General features: G+C 35.5%; 14 protein-coding genes across 14 annotated transcripts; 5 read left to right on the top strand and 9 right to left on the bottom strand.

Annotated features, from left to right (window-relative positions):
• Window positions 1-274: 274 nt before the first annotated feature.
• Window positions 275-943, top strand: PSF1 (DNA replication protein PSF1; the record flags this gene model as incomplete). Its single annotated transcript, XM_071052160.1, has 1 exon — window positions 275-943. The coding sequence occupies one exon, from the start codon at window positions 275-277 to the stop codon at window positions 941-943; it is 669 nt and encodes a 222-aa protein (XP_070906781.1).
• A 233-nt stretch (window positions 944-1,176) lies between these two features.
• Window positions 1,177-2,862, top strand: RAD61 (Rad61p; the record flags this gene model as incomplete). Its single annotated transcript, XM_071052159.1, has 1 exon — window positions 1,177-2,862. One exon carries the CDS (start codon window positions 1,177-1,179, stop codon window positions 2,860-2,862), a length of 1,686 nt encoding a protein of 561 aa, XP_070906780.1.
• A 349-nt stretch (window positions 2,863-3,211) lies between these two features.
• RNJ42_01993 (FluC/FEX family fluoride channel) lies at window positions 3,212-4,363 on the bottom strand (the record flags this gene model as incomplete). The annotated part of the gene is made up of 1 exon (XM_071052158.1): window positions 3,212-4,363. One exon carries the CDS (start codon window positions 4,361-4,363, stop codon window positions 3,212-3,214), a length of 1,152 nt encoding a protein of 383 aa, XP_070906779.1.
• An 826-nt stretch (window positions 4,364-5,189) lies between these two features.
• Window positions 5,190-5,621, top strand: HED1 (Hed1p; the record flags this gene model as incomplete). Its single annotated transcript, XM_071052157.1, has 1 exon — window positions 5,190-5,621. The coding sequence occupies one exon, from the start codon at window positions 5,190-5,192 to the stop codon at window positions 5,619-5,621; it is 432 nt and encodes a 143-aa protein (XP_070906778.1).
• A 121-nt stretch (window positions 5,622-5,742) lies between these two features.
• Window positions 5,743-5,982, bottom strand: DAD1 (Dad1p; the record flags this gene model as incomplete). The annotated part of the gene is made up of 1 exon (XM_071052156.1): window positions 5,743-5,982. One exon carries the CDS (start codon window positions 5,980-5,982, stop codon window positions 5,743-5,745), a length of 240 nt encoding a protein of 79 aa, XP_070906777.1.
• Window positions 5,983-6,489: 507 nt separating this feature from the next.
• KCS1 (inositol polyphosphate kinase KCS1) lies at window positions 6,490-9,594 on the bottom strand (the record flags this gene model as incomplete). Its single annotated transcript, XM_071052155.1, has 1 exon — window positions 6,490-9,594. One exon carries the CDS (start codon window positions 9,592-9,594, stop codon window positions 6,490-6,492), a length of 3,105 nt encoding a protein of 1,034 aa, XP_070906776.1.
• A 775-nt stretch (window positions 9,595-10,369) lies between these two features.
• On the bottom strand, window positions 10,370-11,557 carry GCV1 (glycine decarboxylase subunit T; the record flags this gene model as incomplete). The annotated part of the gene is made up of 1 exon (XM_071052154.1): window positions 10,370-11,557. One exon carries the CDS (start codon window positions 11,555-11,557, stop codon window positions 10,370-10,372), a length of 1,188 nt encoding a protein of 395 aa, XP_070906775.1.
• Window positions 11,558-12,214: 657 nt separating this feature from the next.
• Window positions 12,215-12,880, bottom strand: DAS2 (putative uridine kinase DAS2; the record flags this gene model as incomplete). The annotated part of the gene is made up of 1 exon (XM_071052153.1): window positions 12,215-12,880. The coding sequence occupies one exon, from the start codon at window positions 12,878-12,880 to the stop codon at window positions 12,215-12,217; it is 666 nt and encodes a 221-aa protein (XP_070906774.1).
• A 432-nt stretch (window positions 12,881-13,312) lies between these two features.
• FAL1 (ATP-dependent RNA helicase FAL1) lies at window positions 13,313-14,512 on the top strand (the record flags this gene model as incomplete). The annotated part of the gene is made up of 1 exon (XM_071052152.1): window positions 13,313-14,512. The coding sequence occupies one exon, from the start codon at window positions 13,313-13,315 to the stop codon at window positions 14,510-14,512; it is 1,200 nt and encodes a 399-aa protein (XP_070906773.1).
• Window positions 14,513-14,640: 128 nt separating this feature from the next.
• Window positions 14,641-16,461, bottom strand: SSH4 (Ssh4p; the record flags this gene model as incomplete). Its single annotated transcript, XM_071052151.1, has 1 exon — window positions 14,641-16,461. One exon carries the CDS (start codon window positions 16,459-16,461, stop codon window positions 14,641-14,643), a length of 1,821 nt encoding a protein of 606 aa, XP_070906772.1.
• Window positions 16,462-17,263: 802 nt separating this feature from the next.
• RRN3 (rDNA-binding RNA polymerase I transcriptional factor) lies at window positions 17,264-19,569 on the bottom strand (the record flags this gene model as incomplete). The annotated part of the gene is made up of 2 exons (XM_071052150.1): window positions 17,264-18,928; window positions 19,405-19,569. The coding sequence occupies 2 exons, from the start codon at window positions 19,567-19,569 to the stop codon at window positions 17,264-17,266; spliced, it is 1,830 nt and encodes a 609-aa protein (XP_070906771.1).
• Window positions 19,570-20,422: 853 nt separating this feature from the next.
• YPK1 (serine/threonine protein kinase YPK1) lies at window positions 20,423-22,570 on the bottom strand (the record flags this gene model as incomplete). Its single annotated transcript, XM_071052149.1, has 1 exon — window positions 20,423-22,570. The coding sequence occupies one exon, from the start codon at window positions 22,568-22,570 to the stop codon at window positions 20,423-20,425; it is 2,148 nt and encodes a 715-aa protein (XP_070906770.1).
• Window positions 22,571-23,392: 822 nt separating this feature from the next.
• PGM1 (phosphoglucomutase PGM1) lies at window positions 23,393-25,093 on the bottom strand (the record flags this gene model as incomplete). The annotated part of the gene is made up of 1 exon (XM_071052148.1): window positions 23,393-25,093. The coding sequence occupies one exon, from the start codon at window positions 25,091-25,093 to the stop codon at window positions 23,393-23,395; it is 1,701 nt and encodes a 566-aa protein (XP_070906769.1).
• A 916-nt stretch (window positions 25,094-26,009) lies between these two features.
• On the top strand, window positions 26,010-26,861 carry PMU1 (putative phosphomutase; the record flags this gene model as incomplete). Its single annotated transcript, XM_071052147.1, has 1 exon — window positions 26,010-26,861. One exon carries the CDS (start codon window positions 26,010-26,012, stop codon window positions 26,859-26,861), a length of 852 nt encoding a protein of 283 aa, XP_070906768.1.
• Between the last annotated feature and the right edge of the window lie 419 nt (window positions 26,862-27,280).

Genomic DNA, 27,280 nt, shown 5'->3' with positions numbered 1-27,280 from the left:
CTACTACAAACTTATATACTCCTTTATAATTTTAAAAAATATTCAATTTATAATGGTATAATAAATAATATTTATGTATTCTTAATAATATAAAATATAAGTGCTGTTCACTCAACGCGTAAATCGCACGAGACACGAAAATGGGTAAACGTTTAAAGAAAAGAATTCTATATATAAAAAGTGATGAGGCCTATTCTTAGGTTCAGAACATCAATTTTCAAATCTGTTATATTAGGCTATATCTCTTAGCAAAGTAAGTTTGAAGAAGAATATAATGTATGGTGATTTAGCCAACAAGCTTGTGCTGGAAGCGAAGAGAACGCAACAACTTAACCAAAGAAGAATTAACGATGACTTACAGAGTGGAGGAGGTAACCAGATACTAGAAAGACTGCCGGTGTATCATGATGAGTTAGTACGAAATGTGCTAACAGAAGTTGACCAGCTTCGAAGGAATGCTGAATTCCTTCGAAACAATGGACATAATGAGGAACTAGCTCATCTGGATGAAAAAATTGTTAAATGCCAGTATTTTGTTACATTGTTATGTATGGAGAGAAATAAGAGATGTTTACTAGCATACCAGAAACTGAGGGCTGATATTTTAGATAATGTAGCATGGTGTAATAATGGTACGGGTGTTGATTTACATCCCGGAAATACAGATGATGACAACAATGCACTGTCGCAATTCGAACAAGAGTATTTGAAAGAGTATAGTGAGTTGATTACTGAACTTAAAAGTGGAGACTTGACAGATATAGATCTATCAGGTAGTCTAGAACCTCCAAGTGATGTCTTTATCGATGTACGTGTATTGAAAGATGCAGGTGAAATTCAAACCGAGTATGGTGTTTTCAATCTGATCAAAGACTCACAGTTCTTCGTTCGACAAAGTGATGTTGAAAGGTTAATACAACAAGGATACCTGCAGAAAATATAGTACCAAAAATAAAGCGCATACAACTACCTCTTCATAGATTAATAAATAATTCTCATTCAGTTATATGTCATATAGGTTCAAAAAATTCTAGCATTTCACATTAACACGTTAACTTCGCTCAACATGCTATTAGTGAAAAAAAAATTACGTGAATGTAAAAACGTTAATAAAGTCATAGTTACAAACTGATTTAAATGATCTAGCAAATCGTACAATATAAAATCTCAACTAGTATGAAGGTTTACGGACGGCGTTCCAAGCCCATCAAACGTCCGGCAGAGATTATCGATTTCAGTGATGAAGAAACTGAGATCATAAGCAATGACAGTGGACTTGAATACAGTAAAGAAACTAGTCCTAGTGACCAAACTGAGGAAAATCTTGTAAGTAAGGAAGATATAGATAATAAGGACGATAGATCGGTTGACGATTTAAAAAATGCGCCTAGATCTGATGGATTCGATGAATTGTTTAGCGATACCGTTCTGGTTGGCACTTCTAAATTGAAGAAACGGAAAACCTATAGGAAACAAATATCAATAACTTCTGAAAGTAATGTAGAATCTGATGAAGAAGAATTCAATAGGTCTACCGATCACGAGACATCAATAAGGGATATTTCAGACTACTTAGACCAGATTCAGAAACAGGATTGCGAGGCTAGATCAATTATTTTGAACAAAGTAGCTGAAACAGATGATGACAAAAAAGAGCCAATGACACACCATGAAAGTATTGAAAAGGCCTATGGTATTAAAAGAACCTATTTGGTAGACAATACTGCAGATAACGGAGAACAAAAGAATGAAAAGGAACCGGTTGAGTCTAATAATGCTAATGATGCTCTTGAGTCCTCTACAACTCAGCACTACCGTGCATTGACTAGTATGGGGTCGAAATTACAATACGAAGACGAGGTAACTGAATTATTTCAAGAGTTTAACAATACCAAATCCCATGAAGATAGTATAGCGGCCTTACTAGAATTCATTATCAACATAAATAATGACCTCGAACTTCTGGAATACATTACAAAGTCAAACTTCAAAGAATTCTCGAATATTATTTTTCGGAATCGTTTCCTTCAGATTTCTAATCCCTTTGTAAGCTTACTTCTCTCAGATATATTGTTACTTCTACCGAATAAAAGACATGTTAACGATTCGTTAAATACTATGGTAAGCAGCATATATACCTGTCTATTATCTCAGGGAGATAAAGATATTGCAAACTACGACTATCACTCATATAAACACTATAGAGAATATTTGAAGCTATCTCAGTCCAATTCAAAGTCTATATTTCAAGTAGGCCTGGAACTAATAATTGACTATCCTAAGTCAATTGAAACATTATCACAAAATGATACACTAAACATAATACTTCTCATAACACAGGTGTTTAATAAGAAACTTCAAAAGCAGCATAAATTGATAGAGGAAGAGTTCTTCAAAGCGCTTATATTATTAACTAACAACTTACCAAGAATATTCAAACACTCAAAAGAAGTGGAGAATCTATTTCACCAATTGTTGCATAATTCCCTTCAAACTATAAAAACCCATAGCATTAAGGACGAGAAATGTATATTAAGCATTGCACTATGTCTCAATACATTACTTTGCTTCCCAATCAATTATAAACCAGAAATTATTGACTATCTTAGAGATACACTAACTCAATTACTTGGTACTTTAGAATCTGAAGATCAAAGTAATTCCATATCATTGCAGTTTTTGTTATTGTGTTACCTCAATATGTGCGAAGAACGATATATCCTTAAAACTGATATTACTGAAGATAAAAAAAAGGTTATTGAAACTAAGATTTTGCAAATACTCTATTCTATAAATGGTGTCAATGAAGTAATACAGAATAATGTAATATTATGTGCTTCTAAATTCACACATATTTCATAATTGACGTCTTAATTTTGTTTTGGTATGTTAGGCGACAACAAATATGAATACCATTTATAATTAAAGTAATAATATTCAAATTTTAGCAATCATGTGGATTAGTTAATAGGGTTATAATATATTATCTTCCCATCATTAAAAATCTGCAAATACTCGTGAAGAAGTAATTATAGATATATATTCTTAAAATTTCCACACTCTGAGGAATGGATAAACTTAACCCAAGCACGATCATAACGATCATAACCAAGATGAAAATACAAAAAATATCTCTATATAGATAGATATATCAAAGTTTTCATAAAAATATTAATTAAAAAAAAAGGTCAAAATAGGATGTATAATAGGTTTAACAGACCGGTTCCGTTAATCCTTTACTCCACGCATATGAACCTAATATAATGACATATAAACAGTACGCCGTAAAAATAGTACTGAAATAGTATTTCAAAGTGAAAATGATGTTTTTTCCGTAAACTTCATTGATAAAGGTCGAGATAGTACTTAAACTACCACAGAACCCATTAGCCAAAGCCCCGACGACATGGCAAGTGTTAACGTTCTCAATTATTCTCAGATGGGTGAATGAGTTCTTCTGTCCCCTTTGAATTAAAATGAAAACTGCGAGCATCAAAGAAGCAAAACAGTTGGCAATATAAGTTCCCAATGGATAATTATTGATATATTTCTTATTATTGAACCATAGGGCCAGATAATATCTCAGGAATGAACCTGGAATACCGAAGAGACAGGGCAAAGTCCATCTTGCTCTAGAGTAATTTTCGTAGTAACCAGCAAGGACTATGATCATTGCCATGATGGGGATACTCATAACAGTCAGAGAGATATCCATTACAAACAATACCTTTTCACACCAAGGACGAATAAACTTAACAGGCTCTTCAAAAGATCCGTTCTTTTCGGCACTGTTGTCTTCGTCCGAGTTCTCCGTATCAATATTTGAACTCGACGCATTGGAGACATCCGTTGTCTCCATCACAATATAAGGAACCATGACGTCCCTCGCAAGTTGTCTTCCGAACAACAAACTAGTCATAGAGATACCCAAGTGGGTAATCAACACAGACAAAAACTCCATCATACCATAGGCTCTATTGGGCAAATGGAGTTTCAGTTTGATATCACCCGAAGTTAAACTAGTAGAGTAAGTGAATATCTCGAGCATCATAGTGGAAAATGACGAGAAAGAACCACAAAACCCAGTAGTCAAACTCAGAAACAATGTCTGGTACCCACCAGCATTGAACACGGGCTCCTTCAAATCCTGAAGAATACCCATAATGACACAGGCACCACAATTAGCCCACAGTACCGTAGTAGGAGTGATATAAGACGGGGTGTAAGTGGTTAGAGATTCAATACCCTGTCTTGCATAGTTTCCCAAAATGGTACACAATATGTAACAGCACACAAAATGTGCCAGTCCATCTTTCCTCAAATATTTATTTCCCTGAATTTTCTGCCAGGGTGAAGAAAGCATTAATCTTATTCTTTTTTTGTTCTTTGTTTTTTGTTTTTTGGTTTGGTATATTCAATGTTTTACCAATGTTTTATGTTCTATTATTTGAATTTTTTTATTTAGTCTTGTACTAAGACCCTTATATATAAAAAAGAAAGGGTAGTATATTCAAAACAGTTTCTGATTATCAATGTAATATATATGCCTCCTATTCAAATATTCAATATCTAGTTGCACAATATGTATAATTTGATCAATGCTCAATATTTCAAAAAAACAACAAAATAACTTAAATTGCTTTTTTTCTTCCTTTTATTGGGCTATTCCATGCAGCTAACAGAATAATTACTAATTACATAATCATCCCACCTTATATTAAATATTACCCGAAAAGGGAAATATCCAAACCCCCCCACAGGCAAGCAGGCAAGTTATTAGCCGTACAACAGGATAAATTTCACGTACAATAGGAATAAAAATACAACCATACAAAACATTCAGAGTAAAATGAGAAGTTCTATATCTTACGTTGCTTGGGGTCAGCAAAAATGTTCCCGGAACAGAAACACAATATTTTGTTTTATTATTATTGGAACATTAAATGTGAAGTCATGTGATTTAGTCAGCTGTGATGTTGCATGTGACCCGTTTATTACGATTTTAATTTGAGGAAGTGATGGGCCATTACACATTAATATTTTACAATACATATTAGCCGCTGGTTGTTTTTTTTTGTGTTATGTCATTATCGATACATACCATAATAATAATACTACAAAAGGCCCATAATATATATATATTAATTTATATAGTTTCTTTTTAGGTTAAAAAGATAATTAATTTGATAATGGTTGGGAGAAGTTATACGGTGGTTACCAATACACCTGTTTCTGGGAAGGTGTGGTGTTTCAGACACAAGACAGCTAGGAGGAGTGTCACACATGGAGATATTTCACTGGATCTCTCTGACGCTTTTTTGCAATGGGTAACTAACCGGCAAAAGAAATTGAAATTGGAGAATATCAAGAGCCAGATTTATTTAGGATGGGTGTCTAAATATCGGTGTCAACAGAAGGAGAGGAGATGGGTTCCACTACTGCCAAGCCAGACTCTTCCGGCCTCTAATACTGAACAAAATTCAATAATGAAAGGGAACTCGCAAAATTTGAAAGATCTGATCTTCAGAACAAATAAAACAATTTATAACGTCGACTCAAATAAGGTTAAATTAAAGGCCGGCTTATCAAAGAGGTATAAATCAAAAAAGACGTTTTCATAATAATAAAACGATTAACATAAATGTTTATTTAAATGTTTCTCGCTGAAAGACCCACCTACCACAATATGTATCTTTGCTTTAGCTGTTATATCTCAATATACTATTTTTTTTCCATACTTATTTACTTTTCTGTTTCTTCGTTGTTCTCGTCATCTAGGGTCTCCATTCCATCATAAAACGTCTTCCATAGGGTGCTGACTTTCTCGAACTCTTTGCCTACAGATATACTGCTTTCCAATGATATATTCAGATCGTTCAGACCGTTCAATATAGAAGCGACTAGTTCATTTACTTCTTGTAGTAGTACATCCCTTTGTTCAATAAATACCTTATCAGCATCACTGATTTCAACTTTATTCATTGTATATTTTCGCGTTTCTGCATGTAATGGTGTACTATTATACCAACAGGTTAGAATTGCTGAGTGTTAATATAAGCTAGGCTTTATCTTCCTAGCCTAGCTTTCAATCAAAAAATGAATAAAAATTATAGGAACCCAAATCAGATGCCCCAAACATAGTAAAATTATTCATGTTTACTGAGAGTCGGTTGCATTCCCGAATGTTACGATACGTAATATGTGATAAAATTTGTTAGGGATTATATGTAAATATGTAAGGTGAGGAAAAGATATATATAACGTCAAGGGCATTTTGAATGAATTCAACATCATTTGAATTCTACAGTAAAAATTAATAGATGTGATTAATGCATTATTAAGAATAGATATGAATATAAATATATCTGATAAATTAATAGATGATGAAAAAGGAAAAATCAATAATTAAAAATGTTAAATGCCCAGCAAAATAAATGAAAAAAAATTTTTTTTTAGTTGTTTATGCAAATCGACCTACTAATGTATACTTTAATCACTAATATCTGGATCAAAGTTATTATACCTAGGTTCCGCATCAAAAATAAGCTCATACTTTCTCCACTTTTTCCGTAATTCACTATCTGAATTATTGAATTCATTTTCGTCTTCCATGTCGAATGAATCAATCCAGTCCCACTTGTCAAGTACAGTCTCTTTATTAGCACTCATCCAGTCGCGTAATTCAGATTCGGTATCAGGTAATTTTTTATCGTTAGTCAAGTAATTCCAAATTAGATACAGATAGAATTTTAGACTTTTGACGCCCCTCAAAAACCCTTTATCTTCTATATCGGGAGTTTTTGGTGGTATTTTAAAAGTTGATAAGCCGGTCTTAACATCCTCTTTAGTCACGCATCTAGCAAAATCAATTAAGTTAACCTTTGCTTTGCCAACATGGTTCATCAAATAGTCATTATCTGGATCTAGATCTTTCCCGTTCGATTTCGCAGATCCATCATACATAAGAAGAAGGGATGCACCATATAATCTATAACCTTGCAGCTTATGAATATGACTATTTAAGGTTTCTAACTGGTGGATTAGATAAGGAATTTGTTTAATGATACTTCCTTTATGTTTACCATCATATAAAAACCTTGCAATCACTCTAGCAAACTGCCAACCAGTTCTTACTCTCCTGCCAAAATATTTATCTCTCTTGATATAGTAATCTTGATCCCAGACTTTCAAACCACAAATTCTAACACCTAGTCTTCTTGAAGTTGTTTTATGACACTTTGCTCTTTGTGATCTTTGTTTCGACTCTTTCGCATCTACACCGTATTGCCTTGTACCCATTTTTAAATCCAATGCACATGGTTTTTTTAAGTTCCTCGTAAGGTCTTCCAATAGTATAAATTTGGAGACGATAGTATGCTCCTGCTCATCAATTGGATTCGATTCTCGAGAAAATGATCTCATTTCATTGTTCTTAGACTTAGTGTGTTCAAAACCAGCATTCTCATCATCCATCATAAATACCCCATTGTCGTCTTCACATTCTTGTTTGCTTCTAGAAGTTTCAACTGATGAAATAGAGGTAGAAATTGCCATTTTTGATGAACTTAAAAACTTAGGTGCATTATCATTAGCTTTATTCCTTATTTCTTCCTTAATCTCTTCAGTTTTCTTGAATTGTTTCAGATCCATAACGGAGTGGGAAGTATCTAAAGCATTACCTATACTATCCTTCACGTTCTGATTCAATAATGGAGAATCATTCCTTGCTGGTGTCGAGGTGTTTACGACGGTATCAGAGTCTCTTCTAATGCTATCATATATCATTGATCTCTTTACAGAATTAGGAATAGGATTTTCTTCAGTATTGATGTGGATATTATTATGACTTCTCTGTTTATGATGCCTACGACTGTATATTGGTGCAAATACTTCTTCTAATACAGCATCCTTTAACTCAGTATTGACCATTGTGAACCCCGAATCGCCATTATGATTTCTGTATTCTTCCATATTATCGACACTGATACCCGGATGCACCATTCTTTGCTCATCATAGGACCTTGATGATAAATATGAATTTGGTGAATTTCCTGGTAAAGAACTTGGAGAATGAGAATATCTACCCCACAGGGAATCTGGAATAATATGTCTATTATCATTGAGAACAACTTCAGGGAGCTGTTGATTAGTTGAATGATCTTTGCAACTGACAGACCTGTGTTGTTTCTCAATTGGAAAAGAGTGGATATGTGTTAAAGCAGTTCCAATTTCTAAGTTTTCTAGGTTTGAATTTTCTCTTGTATTAGAAAAATTACTTTGTAGATCCTCGATATTTTGTTTCTTGTGTTTGGAGGCAAGCTCGTTGATCACATCATCATTAGAGTAGAAATGTTGTCTCACATTTAAAACACCAATGTATCTGGGCATAAAGGGTAACAATTCTTGATGATTAAGTTCAATATTTTCATAAAATTTATTTTCTCTATTGACTAACGCTTTACAAACAGCTCTTTTTGAAAATCTGAAGATTGCAGTATGTCCACCGACATTATTAGTAAATGGTTTCAATTCGACTGCTAATGGATACTCTTTCCTATTTTCTTCATCTTCATCTGTTTCACTTACCTCTGAAGAATCATCAATGGCATTTTCATCAAAACTTCTCTTGACTTTAGGAACTTCTTCGAGTAATTTCTGATCAATATCCTTATTAATATCCCCGCCTTTAGGTGATTCCGTAACTACATCTATAATATCTGAGCTAGGAGAAATGGTAAACTCAGGACGTTTCTGATCTAGTGACCGACTGTTACTACCCCTACCAATACGACAAGTAGTATCTACTAAATTTGTATTATTATCAACTATAGAGCCATTGCTAACCCTCTTCTCCTTGGATTTGTGTGGGTAATAGGTAGCAGATGAAACTGGTTTCAAGCTCAGGTCTTCAGCCGATTCCTCCTTCCCGTGTAGTGGTGTTAGTGCAGACACAACATTGGCCTTATGTTTTGGAGAAGAGTCCAATAAGCTGTAATTATGCAAGTTGCCTACTTTTGGAGTATTAAAACTTTCACCAAAATTATTCCATTCTCTATTAACTTCGTGAGGTGGTAGTCCATCCAGGTCCTTTTCGCCTCTATGTGGAGATAATTTCCTGTACTGGTATCGCGGAGATCTATTGGGATCAACAGTCCTCTTGAATATAGGATTTGTCGCTGGTGGAGATGAGGGTACTCCCGTAGATGAGAGATTGTAAATGCTCTGCAGAGCTTCTTTATTAGGTTGTCTCTGCTGGTTATAAGCTGAATTTCTCCTACCCATTGGAATATGGCCAACAGAGTTCCTTGATGGTCGTCTCTGCCGCAGGTCATGGTTTCGCCGTATACTTGGTTTCTCATTGATTTTATCCTCGATGCTTTTCATAGATTTTTTCCATCTTTCCTCTCGATGTTCACTGTTTATAATTCCATCATCATCATCCTGGAAAATCCTCAGATACGTACTCGCTTTACGTCCATGTAAGACAGGCGCCAACTTTTTCTTGTTGGAGATATTGAGATCCTTCAACGACTTGATGGCATCATTGATCCGTGCATGTGATGAATGAGATCTCCCATCCTTGTTAGCGGGCATGTTAAGTTTTTGATTTCCCCGCCCCCGCCTTTAATATAGGTTTTTATTTGTGTTTGTTATTCGAGCCAAAAAAAAAAGAGATTATACTAGTATTTTCAACTCTCCCTCCTTATATATTCCTCTCTTTGTTTAGTACTTCAAACCCAAGGTATTGTCCTTGTTGTCCTTTTGTTTTTTTGTTGATATTGATGCTCGTTTGTCTCCTTCTGTACTTGATAATATTCTATCCTTTGTTGCCAATACAATAACAAATATTTCAAACAAGCAAGATCAGTAACGGTCTGTATTTCCCCTTCCTTTAATCAAAGATCTGCTAAATCTCGGTTTCTCTTCTTAAAAAAATTTTTCTTATAATTTTTTTATGATTTTTATGCTTTTTTATGTTTTTCTTAAGTTTTGCCTTTAAATAAAAAAAAATTTGAATATTGTATGATCATTAAGAAGCTTAATCAAATTGATAAAACCAAGTAACGTATACAATATTATTGTAGACATTAACACCAAACACACCTTACTACATATACATCGAAAAGAGAAAAAACGTGTCTTGGGTTTCTGTCATCTTATACCCAAACTCGGAGTAAAAAGATTAGTAAAAATACTTGAAAAGGGTGCTGATAGTATTCACTTTGAGAGATAGAGACTGAGGAGGTGGGGGGTAATAGTGCTGATTGATATTTAATAGGAAAACGTGCTTTATATCTCTTTCTTTCTTTTTTTTCCAAAGTAAGAACGGCTTACAGTATGGAATATACTATACATTTGTTTATAAAAACTATCTATGGTAATGGGTAGGAACTAGAGGCATTTTTACTAGTTCTACAGGGTACAGTCTCTTTCTTACTTGGACCATGACTGTTTTGCCCTTCTTGTTGAATTTACGGTTTATGTAGCCTTGACCAATGTTGATATTGTTCAAGGAAGGTGCTGCACTACCGGAGGTAACTTCACCTACTTCGGTCTCGCCGTCTTCTAGGAATATCTTGGCACCGTGTCTTGCTGCAGGTCCCTTTTCCTTATACTTGAACGCAATTCTTATGAACTCATGGGTCTTGTTCTTCAGTTGATCAATGATCTTTCCGTAGCCATTGAATCTATCGTCTACAGTCTCTATATCACGTCTGCTCTTTGAGATGACCCAGGACAGACCGGCCTCCACGGGAGTAATGGACTCGTTCAGCTCATGACCATAGAGACACATGCCAGCCTCTAGTCTTAGTGAGTCTCTAGCGGCTAGGCCGATAGGCTTAGTAATTCCATTGTCTAACAATTTCTCAGCAAACTCAGTGGCTTTGGGGTTCTCGATACTAATCTCAAAGCCATCTTCTCCAGTGTACCCACCTCTAGCGACTCCTATCTTCGTGCCTACTGAGTCATCCAGTGTAAATTCACGTCTCTGGCCAAAATAAAGCTCATTTAGGTTATCGTTCTTGACAACTAGCCCCTGGAGTACTTGTTGCGCCTTAGGACCCTGAAGAGCTAATAGCGCTCTATCTGGAATAACTTCCCATTGACAGTCCTTGCCAAGCTTGGATACTTCATTGGTGATGAACTCAGTGTCACGGTCAATGCACCCGGCGTTAGTGACAATGTAGTACTGTGTGTCTGACTCCTTAGTAACAATAGTGTCATCTACCACACCACCACTCTCATTCAATAAAACCGTTAAAGAACCGGTCCCTGTAGGCAAGTTTACAAAATCGGTAGGAGTCACATTGTGAAGTAGTTTGGTGGCGTATGGGCCTGTCAGCCTGCTTTGTAACATGTGTGACACATCGAAAAGACCGGCATTGTTCCTTGTCCACAGATGTGACTCAATGTGAGATTGTCCCTTGTACAGTACGGGCATCGAGTAGCCAGCAAAGGGCACCATCGTGGCCCCTAATGAAACATGTAGATCATAGAGGGCAGTCTTTTTGAGAGCACTTGTAGAATTCAATCTCTTGAAAACAGTAGACGACATATTTGTTGTTTTTAATATGTTCCAATATATCTTTTCCAATAGAGCACTTACCTCTGTTTTAAAGTTTTTTAATGCTTTAAGACTAGGTTGAAGAGTCACTATCTAAAAGTAGTTTTTTATATATGAGATAATTATGCTGATATATATCTATCTTTATATTTATGTGTGTATATATATGATTCTGCTCTTCGGTACAAGGATGTTTGCATATAACTTTATCCAATCACGTTAGCAATAATTTTCAACCGCAGTAAACATATAAATAACACAGATATGTGAAAAGAGGGAACACAGCAAGATATTATCTACTTTGATGTCAATACTATGGGTAGTTAGTTGGTAGGGGGGATCGTTTAATCCAGAGGAGTCATAGGGTGACTTCTTTTACTGATAACACAGTGACTCTGTTTTGTATTCCATGCCCTTTCGCCCGTTGATTTGAATATATAATGTGACATAAATCTGATATAGTGATATCAATATGTGTAATTTGATCATTGAATTCCCTGTTTATCTGTAATTTTGTATTAATACGCTGGTAAATAAGGACAATGCTATTAGATGTTAACAGTATGTTTATATCATATGTAATTAAAGAAAAACGAAAACGAAATAAGAATAGTGCGTAGTGAGATGAGAAGAATAAGCAGCAGAATACTATGATAGATCGTAGTATCTGTCTCTTTGTAAGTCCATGGTTTCACCTTGGAAGTTATATAGTTGTTGTCTTGCTTTAGCTTTGATGCTTTCCTTTGATTCAGGGCCATTGTTTCCTTGATCTACTAATTTCATGATACCATCGACAATAATTGCGGTACCGGATTCCTCATTGGAGCAAGGAATGATCAAGTCAGCCTTATTTCTAGTAGGTACAATGTATTCTTCCATTTCTGGTCGCAGATTCTCTAGATACTCATTTAGTGTTGAGGCCAGTTGTTCTGGTGAATTAACGTTCTCCTTCCTAATGGTTCTTATCAATCTCACGTCACCATCACTGTCAATGAAAACTTTAAGACTGGCAAGTTTGTTTATTTGAGAGTCGTAAAGGGCATAACACCCGCAAACAATTGTGATATCAATTGTACTACTGCTGTTATCGGCTTGCTTCCCATGTGTTATCTCCTGGTATACAGCTTCGAAATCATAATCCTCGTTATTGTACTTTTTTTGAACCCTAGATGCCGGACAAAGATATTCCTTATTGTGATCCAAATTAATTATCTTGATATTGGACTTCGGAAACAAAACAGCAAATGAATCCCTTAGCCTCTCACTCACAGATTGAACGCCAGTATAGTGTCCACCAGCAATAAGCAACAGCATCCTTTTATCTCTCCAATATATACAGTGGTATAAGTATACTCTTGTTCGCGTATTTAGACGAATTGAATAATGAATTAAGGATACTAAGTGTTGACTACTGATTTAGATCAACATTTATCTACAAGTACTCTAATGCATCTCCTATGTCCAACCATGGTATAAGCTCATCGCATCCATTTTTGCCATTCGGAGAAAAAGTACGCAGGACGAAATACGCAGCCTGAAAATTTTTGACGCTTTTTATTTCGCAACCGATGCGATGCGATGAGCAAACAGTTTGCGATGAGCTGAAGATTAGTGGTCCTGCAATTTAACGAAATAATCCTACCTTGTCATAATTAGTTATGACAATCTATCGCTTTAGAATTAAGGAGCCTATAAAACAACCCTTATTTTAATTGAGAAACAAGAAACACATAGAACTGAATCAAGATGTCCTTTAATAGAGAAGACGATGTTAAGCTTAAATTCAAGACCTCTAAGAAATTACAAGTGTCTCCAACTTTTGAGTCGATGAGACTAAAAGATGATTTGTTACGTGGTATTTATTCATACGGATTCGAAGCACCTTCTGCTATTCAGTCTAGAGCTATCACTCAAATTATTTCAGGTAAAGATGTTATTGCACAAGCTCAATCTGGTACTGGTAAAACAGCCACTTTCACTATTGGTATGCTGCAGGCCATTGACTTAAAGAAAAAGGATTTGCAAGCCCTTATATTATCACCAACTAGAGAACTTGCCACACAAATAGGTAAAGTTGTTTCTAACCTGGGAGACTACATGAATGTACGGACATATGCAATGACCGGTGGTAAAACCATGAAAGATGATTTGAAAAAGATACAAAAGCATGGCTGTCATGTTGTGAGTGGAACTCCTGGTAGAGTCTTAGATATGGTAAAAAGAAGGTTACTTGAAACAAGACATGTCCAAATGTTGGTATTAGATGAAGCAGACGAGTTACTGAGTGAGTCCCTGGGTTTCAAGCATCAGATCTACGATATATTCACGAAATTGCCTCGGACATGCCAAGTTATAGTTGTGAGTGCTACTATGAGTAAAGATATATTAGAAGTAACGAAAAAATTTATGAGTGATCCAGTGAAAATTTTAGTGAAAAGAGATGAGATATCTCTTGAAGGTATCAAACAGTATCATGTAAATGTCGACAAGGAGGATTGGAAATTTGATACATTGTGTGATATTTATGACTCGCTGACAATCACTCAATGCGTCATTTTCTGTAATAGTAAGAAGAAAGTTGATTGGCTTGCTCATAAGCTAACTCAATCCAACTTTGCTGTAATATCGATGCATGGAGATATGAAACAAGAAGAGAGGGATAAAGTAATGAATGATTTTAGAACTGGACACTCTCGTGTCTTGATTTCTACTGATGTTTGGGCTAGAGGTATCGATGTTCAACAAGTTTCTTTGGTGATAAACTATGATTTACCGGAAATCATGGAAAACTATATCCACAGAATTGGTAGAAGTGGTAGATTCGGAAGGAAAGGTGTTGCTATAAATTTTATTACAAAGAGCGACTTAGGAAGGATGAAGGAGATCGAAAAATACTATAAGATCAAAATCAAGGCAATGCCTGCAAACTTATCTGAACTATCCTGATTATTTAGAAAATATAGGACATAAAGTTATAAAATCAATAATGCTAATTATAAATATTAAATGAGACATTGGTGTATGAATATATTGTAGACTGGTTTGGGTATCACTAAAGCATGATATTCATTTCTTTATTTTTTTCCATTCCTCTTCTTTTTCTTCTTCTTATTATTTTTTTTATTGTTTTTCTTCGACTTTGTTTCATTTTGGGTATTGCTGGAAGATACTAGAGGTTCACTAGCAGAACCATTGAAATCGTCTTCAGCAAGGATGTTATCATTATTAGCTATATCTATTACAACATTGTTAGAGGTATCATTATTTGATACTGCAGAATCATTTCTTGTCTCGGTACTAGAAGATTGACCTTCAACATTCTCATACCTTGGAGGTTGTGATGAAGGAATCATGTTTGGTTCTCTTTTAATTTCTAGAGGTGTTGTAAATTCATATATTCCTATTTCCGGAACTTTTCCTATCGGAGATTTGAGCTTTTTTTGCACTAGTTCTGCGGTTGATTCACTTCTTCCCAATTCTTGTATTTTATTCTTTACATGACTTTTGATCTTTAGATTACCAAAAAGACCGAAGTTTTCCATGTTTTCAGGATATTTTGGAGGCATTTCCTCTCCCTTTTGAATTAGCGTATCATTTTCAATTGTACTTTCATTATAGGCAGGTGGAATGCCAATCTCTCCGAATACACTTCCAAATCCATATTTTTTTACATTTGCCTCAATGAAAACAAAACCTACTTGTCCTAAATTTACATGAAGTTCAATTTCATCGGAGTCTATAATATCCCATTTGTTCTTATCCAGTGGATTATGAGGCTTCTGCAGATCTTTACTTAGTTTGATTTCTCTTCCTTCCGAGAGTGCTTGCCTTAAATCGACATTATCTGGGTCTTCGATAAGTCCATCCTTTGTATAAGTTCTTGTGTAAGATGCATTCATGGCTCCTAAGGCTATGAACAAATCGACACCAACATTTTGTGTAACATCCATGACCTTTTTACCATTGTGTGTAATGAATATTGTACCTGTCTTGTATCTATAACCAAAACCAACGACATCACCTTCAATTAATTTTGGGAGTAGTGTACTGGGTAAAAAAGGATCATTGATTCTTAATTTCCCTGTTGATTCGTAAGCCATTGAAAATTTGTCCATACCGGGCATTCTAAAATAAGGATAAGGAACTGTAGATAACCCTATACTAAATATAGAGTTAGAGTTAGGTTTAAATCTAAATACCTTAACTTCGAAATAAACAGCATCTCTCTTGTTGTAAGGGAGTGGATAGTTCAATAGAGCAGATGAGCTTTTGTTCCATCTCGTAAATTCGACTTCTAATTTATCTTGAACAATAAAACTGGGTAGGAAGTTTCCAGACTTATCAACATTATCGTTTATACTTGGTATGAAGAAGTAACTTTGGACACCACGATCTTTAATAAATTGTAAGTCCTTGGAGTCAAGATATGTGCCAAATTCTTTAACTAAGGGGGGCGACATAGCTTGAAATTCCTTCGCCCTCTGATATAAATCTATCTCAAACGGTGACATCTTGCTCAACGCAGCAGCTTCTCTTTCCCTAAACTCCTCATTATCATCGAATTCTCCAGGGGTGGTAAAACTTGAATCAAGAAGTAAACCATTACCAACCTTTTTACCGAACAAAGGTTGAAAGTTTATTATACCTCTACGGCCTGTAGCTGAACCTGCAGCCACTTCTTCATCATACTCATTCTCAAAATTACCATTACATAGTAGATATGTAGCCACACCAACCAGTATTAGCATCATAAGAGAAAATACAATAGATAAACCAACAAAAAAGGCAAAAGCTACTTCTGAATCAGAGTCACCTGGATCTGGCATAGGATTAGGCAAATCAAAATCACCTAATCCGAAATAACCTGGACTTTCAGATATTGGTATAGCCACCATATTTGATATTTGATATTAATAAGTTTTTGCTTGTTTTTATCTGCTTCTCCTTTATAGTATACAGTATTTTGTAATCCAGAAATTTAATATACTTTGTTTTTATTTATTTTGCTGATTAGTAGGTAATATCGCTATAAATATTCCTTTCTTAAAAAGACCTATGAGTAATATAATCTTCCTATGCTTAACTTGTTTCCGTGATCTATAACTCATTGTATAAATATAAATATTGAAATGTCTCATTTCAGATTAAAATTTGCCATTCCCATTGTTTTACGCCCTCCCCATCGCTTCTTCGCACAGAACGCCTCCTCCACCGAAAAGCTCTCTCATCATCGTCTCTAAAATTTTTGGTTGCACGAATTGTTCTGAGACAAATGGATATACCGCAAAATACGTCATTATATAATGGGATATTGATAAAATATTTATAGAGTATACTATAGAGTATATTATAGAGCATATTAAAGAATTTCAAGACTTTATACTATATTCGGGTCAATATCTTAAGAGAGTTGTACACTGAATGGATGTGTAAAATGATTTCTATAATGTTGTAATAATTTATATGTACTAAAAAAAAAATTAAATAATTTAATCATCAATATGAATAAGAAACGCTATACTTTTGATATAGGCGTAATGGTATCATAAGTTATTGTTTGATGATTGTGCAATCGTATGGTGGGGATAAATGAAGTTCAAAAGGCTATTTTAACAATAAAAGAAGGTTATAACAATAAAAAAAAAAACAATGAAAAACGTATGGTTGTTAATTGATAGTGTAGGAGAAAAACAAAAATCATTCTTCAGAACCATCACTTTCATACTCACCTCCAGCTTCACTCCATTCAATATAATAGTCTTTCATCATATTCTTGTAATTTTTTAAAAACAATGGATCATAAGGGAAATAGCTTTGTAGATCGATGAATTGCTGTCTAGTTGCTAAGGACCATGTTGTTGTGGGACCTATAGGTTGAGGAGTTGTCCCTCTACTTGTTGTATCTGATTTACCAATAATACCTCTTAACAATTCATTGTTATTCTTTTCAATGATACTAAAACAGTATGCGACATCTTCTTCCTGGGCAATACGAGCAAACATTAGTATGACATTTTCATTACAGTACTTCAAAGGATTAAATTTTGAGATAACCATTCTTGTGAAGAATTTATCTAGCTCGCACTCCCAGTTGCCGTCAACGTCCCTAAATAATTTATATCTGAAACAGAATATATAGCAGAGAGATTGGAATGCAGCATAGAAATGTTTGAACCTGTCCATACCACCAGGTTGATCAACTTCCTCCTCTCTTTCTATAACATAACGATTTAACCATGAAGTAAGATAACTGGCAACAAATATGATTTGTGTTCTTGAAAGTTTCTTAGCTCTGGCAATGTAAGAACCCAAGTATTGCAAGGATTTAATTCTCTTTTCAGATGTTTCGCTTGTTGAAAATGAGATGTCTATGAGAGTGACCAAGAATGAGTCCATAAGTTCCAGTTGCTGTTGAGACAAATGAAATATAATATATTGAATCGATCTGGTATAGTATGTTGGCAAAATATGAGTCTTAAAAAGAGTAGTCAAGGTGTTGAAAGTTGTAATACCCTCTCCTGACTCGATTTTTTCTGGAGTCATATCTTTGATTATTTCGGCGCTAACCAATGACAGTATAGCATCTAATTTTGTAGACAGTTCTTTAATACCTTGAGTAATTTCGACATTATATTCTTCCTCGCCTTCAATACCCGCAAGATCTTCATCCTCATCCTCTTTCAATGTACCATTCATGTCTATGTCCTCGGTCTTCTTACTTTTCTCATCTTCGTTGTCACTATCGCTGTCACTGTCATCGTTATCGTCGATGTCATCATCTATGTCATCATCTATATCATCATCCAGTTCATCTAATTCGTTTTGTAACTCAACATCAATGGAAATTATCCTCTCCATAACTAAGGACCAGACTTGGAACTTGAGCTCTTGGCAATAATTAGTTAGCCGTAGAACGTTAGTAATGTAGTTGACAAGGTTCTTCTTGGAATCATTCTTATTTGGAAAGAATTTTACCAGGTAAGAATCAATGAACCCCATAGATGATGGGATCATGCGTAAGAAATATCTTAGAATATCATGGTGGAAAGAAGTTCTATCTTCTGGTAATATGAAACCAGATATCATGATCATTGAAACATCTTGCCACCATTTCGGTATGCTTGAGCATAGTACTTTAATGAAGAATATATATTTACTTAGAGTTTGAGTGGGGAGTTCCCACCACTTCTCAAAGTTAATGATACATTGTATCAGGGACGTACCCTTTGATGAATCTACCTTATTAATATTATTGGAGATAACATCTAAGAGTATACTGAAATTTCGAGGGCTTATCCTATCGGGATTATTTGATGATAGGGATATTTGGCTTGCAATAGCATTTATTTGCATAGTTTCATTCTGTTTATAATAATATTTTATGATTAAACAATATTATTCCCATTAGTCTTAGTTTTTTTTTTCCTTTTATTGCATGTGTGCTGCATGCATTTGACTTTTGTAACGATTTTCTTAATTGTTATAATTTTATAATTTCTATTATTATCGTATCCTGAAATTCAATTTCGAACAATTTACTTGTTGTCCATTAAATATTTTGCGATGTGTAATCAGCCTTGGTTTATAAAACTCAAATAACAGAAAATATAATAATTAATAAAAGGAAAAAAAAAGACAGAAATTAGAGAAAAAGAGAGGTTCGATTAAGGATTTTGTTAGTAAGACAAAAACTTTATTTCCAGGAAGGTTTTGCTGTTAGGTTGAGTAAAAAGAAAAACGAATTTACTCAACCTACACATTGATCAGATATCTCAGCAAATTAAAAGTACCATGATGTGATATCTTTAATTCAGTGACCATTATCTTATAACACATACCTTTTCCAATTCATCTAAGGCATTCTTAATGAATTTGGAATACATCGTAGAAGAAAAATCACCGTCTTCATTATCAAAAGAATCATCGAGCCGTTGTTTCTTTGGATCCAGTATCGGTATCTCCTCAGTAGCAGGTCTTTTGTTATTGATTTCAAACGCCATCATCCTATCCCTCTGTTTAATAGTTTGTTGTAGTTTTATCTTATTTATTTCCCAGTGTATTTCTTTAACTTTTGCAAATAAATTTCTCCTAACTTTTATTTTATGTATTTTTGACTTTTTTCTCCTGCTTCTTATTAAGGAATTATCACAAGATTAATTGCTTATATAGTAATTCTTAGATTTCTTAGTTATCTTCCTGTAGTATTTACAAAGATATTAAAATAAATAAAAATTTAAATACTTTTCAATTATCCCTCTGATTTAAGAAAAGCTCATCACTTTTGAAAATTTTCCAAATTTTCATTTTTTGCTTCATTTTTACATTTTTTTCCATTTAGGTAACTTTTTCTTTTCAATCTCTCAGAAACCACCGTGGAATGGCTCTATTTTTTTTTTTTTAGGGAAATTGGAAAACAAAGGCCCAATACAAAGAAAGCGATGAGCATCTCATCTCAAACCCCTCCCAACAAAAAAAGTAATATTCTTTTAATATAGATAACATAAAGTGAAATCATTAGAAATTAATTATTTAAAAATATGAAAGTAGTGTACATAAGCGTATGCAAGTTTGTATGTCTCGTTGCAAATTTAATTTCGTTATTATGGAATAGAAAAAAGGATTTAAATAAATGGAAATAAGAATGGTTTAAATGACAAAGTTCAATATAATAGAATAAAACAAACTGAAAAAAATTGAAAATTGTTATGGTAAGGGTCGTGATAACTTTAATAGCCTAATGTAAAACTAACGAAAAAAATAATTAAAGAAAATAATAATTAAATGAGTAGGCCAAAAAAAAAAAAAAAAGGATAATGCTCGTTAAAAAATAAAATAAAAAGAAATCATAATACTCAGTTATACCATCGAACTACCTAATTGTTCCGTACCGACGTAGGTCCAGCCTTTAAATTGATTTTGCATACTTTCACTTAGGTATTCCTCGATGACACTGTCTATTGGTTTTTCTTCTGTAAATTCATTATCAAAATTACTAGTGTCGTGAGAGCCATTAACAGTTGGTCTGAATGGTGGTATATATTCTTTATTCCACACACTTTCCCAACATAGATCATTGAAAAATGAGTGTTTCTTAATATCGTGAGCTCCATTAGCACCAAGTCTTCTTTTCGGATCACGATTTAGTAATCTTTTCAGAAGATCTTTGGCCTCTGGATCGAATCCATCTGGAAATACCAATGGACTCTGAAGAATTTTCTTGTACATTGTCTTTACATTTTCATCGTAGTAAGGTGGTAGACCTGTAAGCATTTCATACAAGAGTACACCAAGTGTCCACCAATCGATAGCCTTGGTGTAGCCTTGGCCTAGTAATACCTCAGGAGCGAGGTATTCTGGAGTTCCGCAAAATGTTTGTGTCTTTTCGTCATCTTTCATGTTTAATTTACATAAGCCAAAATCACATAAAGCAATGTGACCTTGAGAATCCAGGAGGATATTTTCTGGTTTCAAGTCTCGATAAATGACATCCATGTTGTGTAAAGTTTCTAACGCAATTAACAACTCGGCAATGTAAAACCGAGCCCTAGATAGACCAAATAACCCTTCATTCTGTAGGTGATGGAATAGCTCACCTCCATTGATGCAGGTCAGCACTAAGTATAGTTTTTCAGAAGATTGGAAAGTGAATTTCATTGGTACAATGAATGGACAATCAACTCTAGCTAGAATAGTCCTTTCAGCTAAAGTATGGATAACCTCTGACTTAGATATAATGTAAGATTTTCTAATTGCCTTTAATGCATATATTTTCTGTGTATCTTTCTTTTTCACTTGCATAACTTTTCCGTAAGATCCTTTACCTAAAACTTTAAGAAGTTCAAAATCGTCAATGTTAACTGGTTTGGAGTATGTAGGCTTGAAATCAACAGTTAGATTCACCCTACCTAAACCGTTTTCTAGGTTAATCCATTGGTGATTATAAAGTCTAAAGTTTGCAGCAGAGTTGATATCCAGGTGAACAGGAAGCTTGAAGGAATCCAAATAGATGTCGCTTCCAGAGAGTATTTTATCTAGCAAAGGTTTCATACTAGGATCTCTCAGAATAACTTCCTGTTGCCATGTGGCAGATGGTAGAAGAACCGGTGGAATGCGCAAGAAGATGTCAAATTTTAGATACGGTAGCTTTCTCGTTACATCAAAACTAGAAATCTTATTGAAAATGGGTTTCGATATGGTACCTGTATCTGGTAGTATTGTTGCAATAGTGTTATCAAACTCTACGGTCATGTATATGAGAGGATAGTCCTCGTGTCCCGGCACCCTAATAACAGAGGGAATAAAAGTAGAGGACAATGCATTTGAAATAAGCCTCTCGTCCGAGTTCAGTTGGTTGGCCAGATGAACCTGTGATAACTGAGTGATCAACTGCTCCATTTCTTCACGGACATTGACATGACTGTCCGTCTGAGGAGGTAGAGAGGTGTATAATAGCTTATTTAGAATATTTTGGTCGGCTGTAATGGGGACGGGCATCGTGAACTCACTACCAGAGTAGACTTTTACTGTGAGTACACCAGAGCTAGTTTCCGTTTCCTCGATTGTGGCAGGTCTGCTAAATAGGCGGCTTCTAGTGGTCTCGGTCAGTTCCGAACCGTTGCTGCAGTCTCTACCGAAGCTCATATCAGAGTCAGTAGGAGAGTTATTCTTGGTAATTTCACTACCGACACCTAAGAATGGAGGAATTAAAGTATCCTTATGTGTTTTAATCCATGACGTTACATCAAATTTACCAGTGGTGTCTGAGCTGGACTCCCTCCCAAATGTCGACGAGAATGAAGAGTCCTGAGAAACTCTCACCGGAGCTACAGATGCAGACCCATTAGCTGCAGTCACAGTATCCCTACGTTCGGTAGAAGGCCTACTAAATATCGAATCAGCAACATTAGTCTCATTACTGGTCAGAGAACTATGAGAAGAACTCATTATCATCTTCTTGTCATCTTTATTCCTACCAAATTTAAATTTATGTTTCCAACCATGCATTATCCGTTGTCTTTATTTTTTTTTTTCCTATTATTTTGTTATGATGTTATTATTATACCGGTAAGAGAGTAATTAATTTTAAAAGGTCTTTGTTTTTTTTGGGTTCTTTTATTTTTATTCGGTATTATTATTTTGTTTATTGTTTATTTCAAAATAATCCCCCAAATATTGTACCTGGAATAAAGGAGTTCAATTTCTTTTTTTTTGCTTGTCGTAATTCTTTTCCTATGAAGTAAATCAGTTATTTAGTAGGTCTTGATAGATATCCCTATATTTGTTATATTTATTTATTAATGATAAATAAAAAATAGAGGCTATAGTTGCATGCGAGCCCACGAGTTGATCGAGAAGGGGAAAAGACGTAGGTTTCCTTTAAAATTTGTAAAAAACTCTGCTCACCCCCTTTCAGACTTTCAGACAGAACATTACAGGCGATAGAAAAAAAATTACGAAATAAAGGGACTTTCTTAATTGAATGCTTAGAAAACCGTGCTCCCTATTAGGAAACCCAGGGACTGTCCCTAAGGCCCTACTAAACAAAGCTCTTCCCCGTCGTAGAGGGGATGGACGGAAGAGTCCTTGGGTAGAGTAGGGGCACTCAACATTTACTATGAGGCGGGTAGAGGGGGGGAGGGAGATTACAAATTAGAAACCATAGGTCCGGGTAATGTGATTGAAGCATATGATGGCTAACGTTGCACTAAACAGGGCATCACATGATTGTGTTAATGTAATTAGTTCATATCATATTTCTATTTATATGTATAAAGGGTTATTATTTAAATATTATTCGTTGAGAAAATTTATTTGGAGAAAGTGGTATTAGGTACGGACAGTTGGTTCGTCGGTGCCGATTAGTTCTTTGAACTGTAGGAAGGATGTTACTGACTTGATGATATCCTTCAAGTATTCGTCTGCGCTCAATTGGTACTTTGATTTATCATCGGTGTATTGTTCAATGTAGAGTCTTATGGTTGCACCGGCGGAGCCAGTACCTGAAAGTCTTAGGATGAATCTGGCACCGTTAGATAGCTTGACAAATAGACCCTGGTGGGCGGAAACTGAGCCGTCCAAGTCGGTGTAGGAGAAGTCACCACAGTCTGTCACTGTTAGGGACTTGTCCCCTGGGAATTCTGCGCCCTTGGAAGCAGGGTCTGTAGCAAACTTCTCTAGTAGAGCGACAACTTTGTTAGCCTTTTCAGTGGTGATACCTTCGTAGTCGTAACGTGTGAAGAAAGTACGGCCATACTTGTTCCAGAACTCTTCTTGAATGGTCTTGATGGAGGCTTCCTTTTCTGGGTTGTGCTTGTTGTAAAGGGCAAGGATGTTTAACCAAGCACAGATGGCCCACATACCATCCTTCTCTCTAATGTGGTTAGAACCGGTACCGAAACTCTCTTCACCACAGATGGACAACTTCTTAGCATCAAACAAAGCGCAGAAGAACTTCCAGCCAGTTGGCACTTCATAGCAGTTTAGACCTTGGGCCTTGGCAACACGGTCGATAGCACCTGAAGTTGGGAAAGAACGGGCCAGACCATAGATACCTTGCTTAGCAAAGTATGGAATCTCCTTAGCGTATTCAGCAATGATGGCGACGGAGTCACCTGGGGAAACGAAGGCTGGACCTGCACCGTAGATCATGTTTCTGTCACCATCACCATCAGATGCAGCACCGAACTCGATCTTTTCACGATCCACTCTTTCAACCAAAGTGTGAGCGTAAGTCAAATTAGGGTCTGGGTGCAAACCGCCGAAATCTGGTTTTGGATGCCAGTTCTGTAGGACCTCATCGGCTGGTAGATCAAATTCATCTACGAATATAGCCTTACCGTATGGACCAGTGATACCGTTCAATGAGTCGAACAATACCTTCCAGTTCTTTGTCTCTCTTTGTTTGTGGATAAATTGCTTAATCAAATCAAAATCGAAGATTTCCTTCATGAACTTGACATATGCGTCAGTGACATCGATGATGTCCACTAGCAATGGACCGTACTTCTGGTCCTTACCAATCTTTCCGAAGTCAACTTGAGGGAAGTCCTTGATGATCTTGTAGTGTGTCAATTGCTTCGACACTTCCCACATCTTGTTCGTGACTGACTCAGGAGCTGGACCACCGTTGGCCAAGTTGTACTTAATACCCAAGTCATTCTCTGGACCACCAGGGTTGTGGGAAGCGGTCAAGATAATACCACCGGTACACTTGTCCTCATAGGTTCTAATGATGTGAGACGCAGCAGGAGTGGACAAGAGACCGTTCTGACCAATAATCAACTTACGCACACCATTAGCAGCACCAATTGCAGCAATCTTTTGCATGATAACATCGTTGTAGAAACGACCATCACCACCAACAACTAGAACAGCATCCTTAGACCCCTCAGGAATGGAATCCATTATGGCTTGGATGAAGTTCTCAGTATAGTTAGGCTCATCCATAAACACCCTAGTCTTCTTCCTAAGACCAGAAGTACCTGGCTTCTGGTCCTGGTATGGTTTCGTAGCAACTTCTTCTAACATTGTTTCCTTATTTATATAATCACAAAAGAGATTGATGAATATTTCTCTGTAATTTCCTTTCTTTTATTGTATTTTTATTTTTTAAAGAAGAAATTGATTACAATAGTTTTTTTCTTTCTTTTACCCTTCTCTTTAAATATGAAAATTTATACACAAGAAATTTTATTTAAAAATACTTGACTTTCTCTCTCTCCCCCCTTAATAAACGTAGATCAAAGGTGGGGTTATTTCAAATTGGCAAGTGCTGCTTCTTAATATCAAAAATAATATCTTTGAGTTTGTAGTTATTTAATATGAAAAGTGGTTGGATTTGGATTTGTATAGAAAAAAGTTGTCTAATCAATGCGGGGCCATGAAGGAAGTAAGGGGGGCCAGTTTAGTTTACAAGAACACAAGTATATAGTCCATAAAGGAAAATACTTGTTATTATGTAGATACAGTTATGTAGATAGAACTGTACACAGTCAGTTTAGACAGAAGTAGTTAATAAATAAGGGCAAACTAGACGTGGGGGTTAGATTCTGCTATTGCCCCCTTCTCTCACTATCTCCTTGCTCAGAAAACAATGTACTCCCCATTGTTGGTGTGGAGGGGTTCAACTAAACAAACCATCCCCTTAAAAATAAACAAAAAGCCTTTGTGAGAGGCTCCCTTTTTTTCTCTCGTATCAAAGAATATAAATGGAGACATCCGTATAATGTTATTTATGGATCATGTACTACATGATTTATAGTAATAATTGACGGATGAATCAGGTGACGATACATAAGCGAAAATGTACCATGTGTACATGTGTACATGTGTACATGTGAATATATACATATACATATATATATATATATATTGGTATATATATGTGTATATGTATATATCTACACAATGTAACGTACTTGTAATATAAACTCAAAACTAATAAATGACTGTTGGAATTAGTTTTCGTGCTGTGCCTGGGTACTTCGGTGGGTATGAGAAGGAAGGTGCTGGGCCTGTTGATTCGTTAGAAGTGGACCATTTGAAGATAATCAGGGACTTGGTCTTACCTAGAGACACGGAGACGCGGAGTTACAAATTGTTTGTTATTGGGAGACATGGTCAAGGCTATCACAATGCTGCTATCGAGAGGTATGGGCAAGAAGAGTGGGACGCTTATTGGGCTAAGTTGGACGGTGATGAGTACGGTGACTGGGTGGACTCGAGGCTGACTCCACTGGGTAAGAAGCAAGTTGGGGAGACAGGTGCGCTACATTTGGAACCCTTGACCAAAAAACTTGGGGGCTTGCCGGACTTGTTCTTCAGCTCCCCAATGAGAAGGTGTCTAGAGACATTCGCTGAATCGTGGAAACCAGCTTTCTCGAGAGATAAACGGGAAACCGTTGAGGTGAGAATCATTGAGAACTTGAGAGAGACACTGGGAGAACACCCTTGTGATAGACGTGTTGCACACTCTGAAACTGTGGCTGAATATCAGAACTACAAATACAATGATCTCGATACTACGATATCCTGGCTTTATCCAGAAGATTATCCAGAGGAAGACCAACTGTGGACTGCAGACCACAGAGAAACAGATAACGAGATCGATGAACGTATAGGAAACGGCCTTCAGGAGTTGTTTAAACAAGTACAACCTAACCAAAGGTTCCTCTCGTTGACTTGTCACTCTGGTGTCATCGCCAGCGTGCTTAGAAACCTGGATCATCCAGCTATTAAAAACTTACAAACAGGTAAACTAGTATACACCGTAGTCGAAATCGAGAAAACTGCCTAATCCATATATTTCTAGATACACACATATATTTATATATAATTACAATCGAATTTTTTTTTAGTGTAAATCATTATGACGTAATATCTTGCATCTCAATTTTTTATTTTTCATTTTCTTTCTTTTTTTTTGCGTTAAATTCATTTCATTGTATTTCATTTTTCTACGGGGTTTTCTATAAAAACATAGCACCCCCAATCCTCGGAGCCGTTGAAGGGCCCATTTCCCTTTATTAATTCCTGTTCCTTAAGCCCAAAGTCCCTTTATAATAAAAAATCCCTATTTCTTAATATTGTAAAATAGTATTAAATACTTTTTATGTCAATTAGAACACATTGGATTATTAGCTCTAGAACCATTAATACTAGTGTTTATAAGTTAGGAAGATCATTGGTTATTTAATTAGAATTTTACAGAGAAAG

Source organism: Nakaseomyces bracarensis (assembly GCF_045282275.1).
Source record: "Nakaseomyces bracarensis strain CBM3 chromosome Unknown Scaff8_0, whole genome shotgun sequence".
Classification (NCBI taxonomy): Eukaryota; Fungi; Ascomycota; class Saccharomycetes; order Saccharomycetales; family Saccharomycetaceae; genus Nakaseomyces; species Nakaseomyces bracarensis.
Note: the sequence above shows the minus strand (reverse complement) of the source record. Positions and strands in the feature narration are given on the sequence as shown.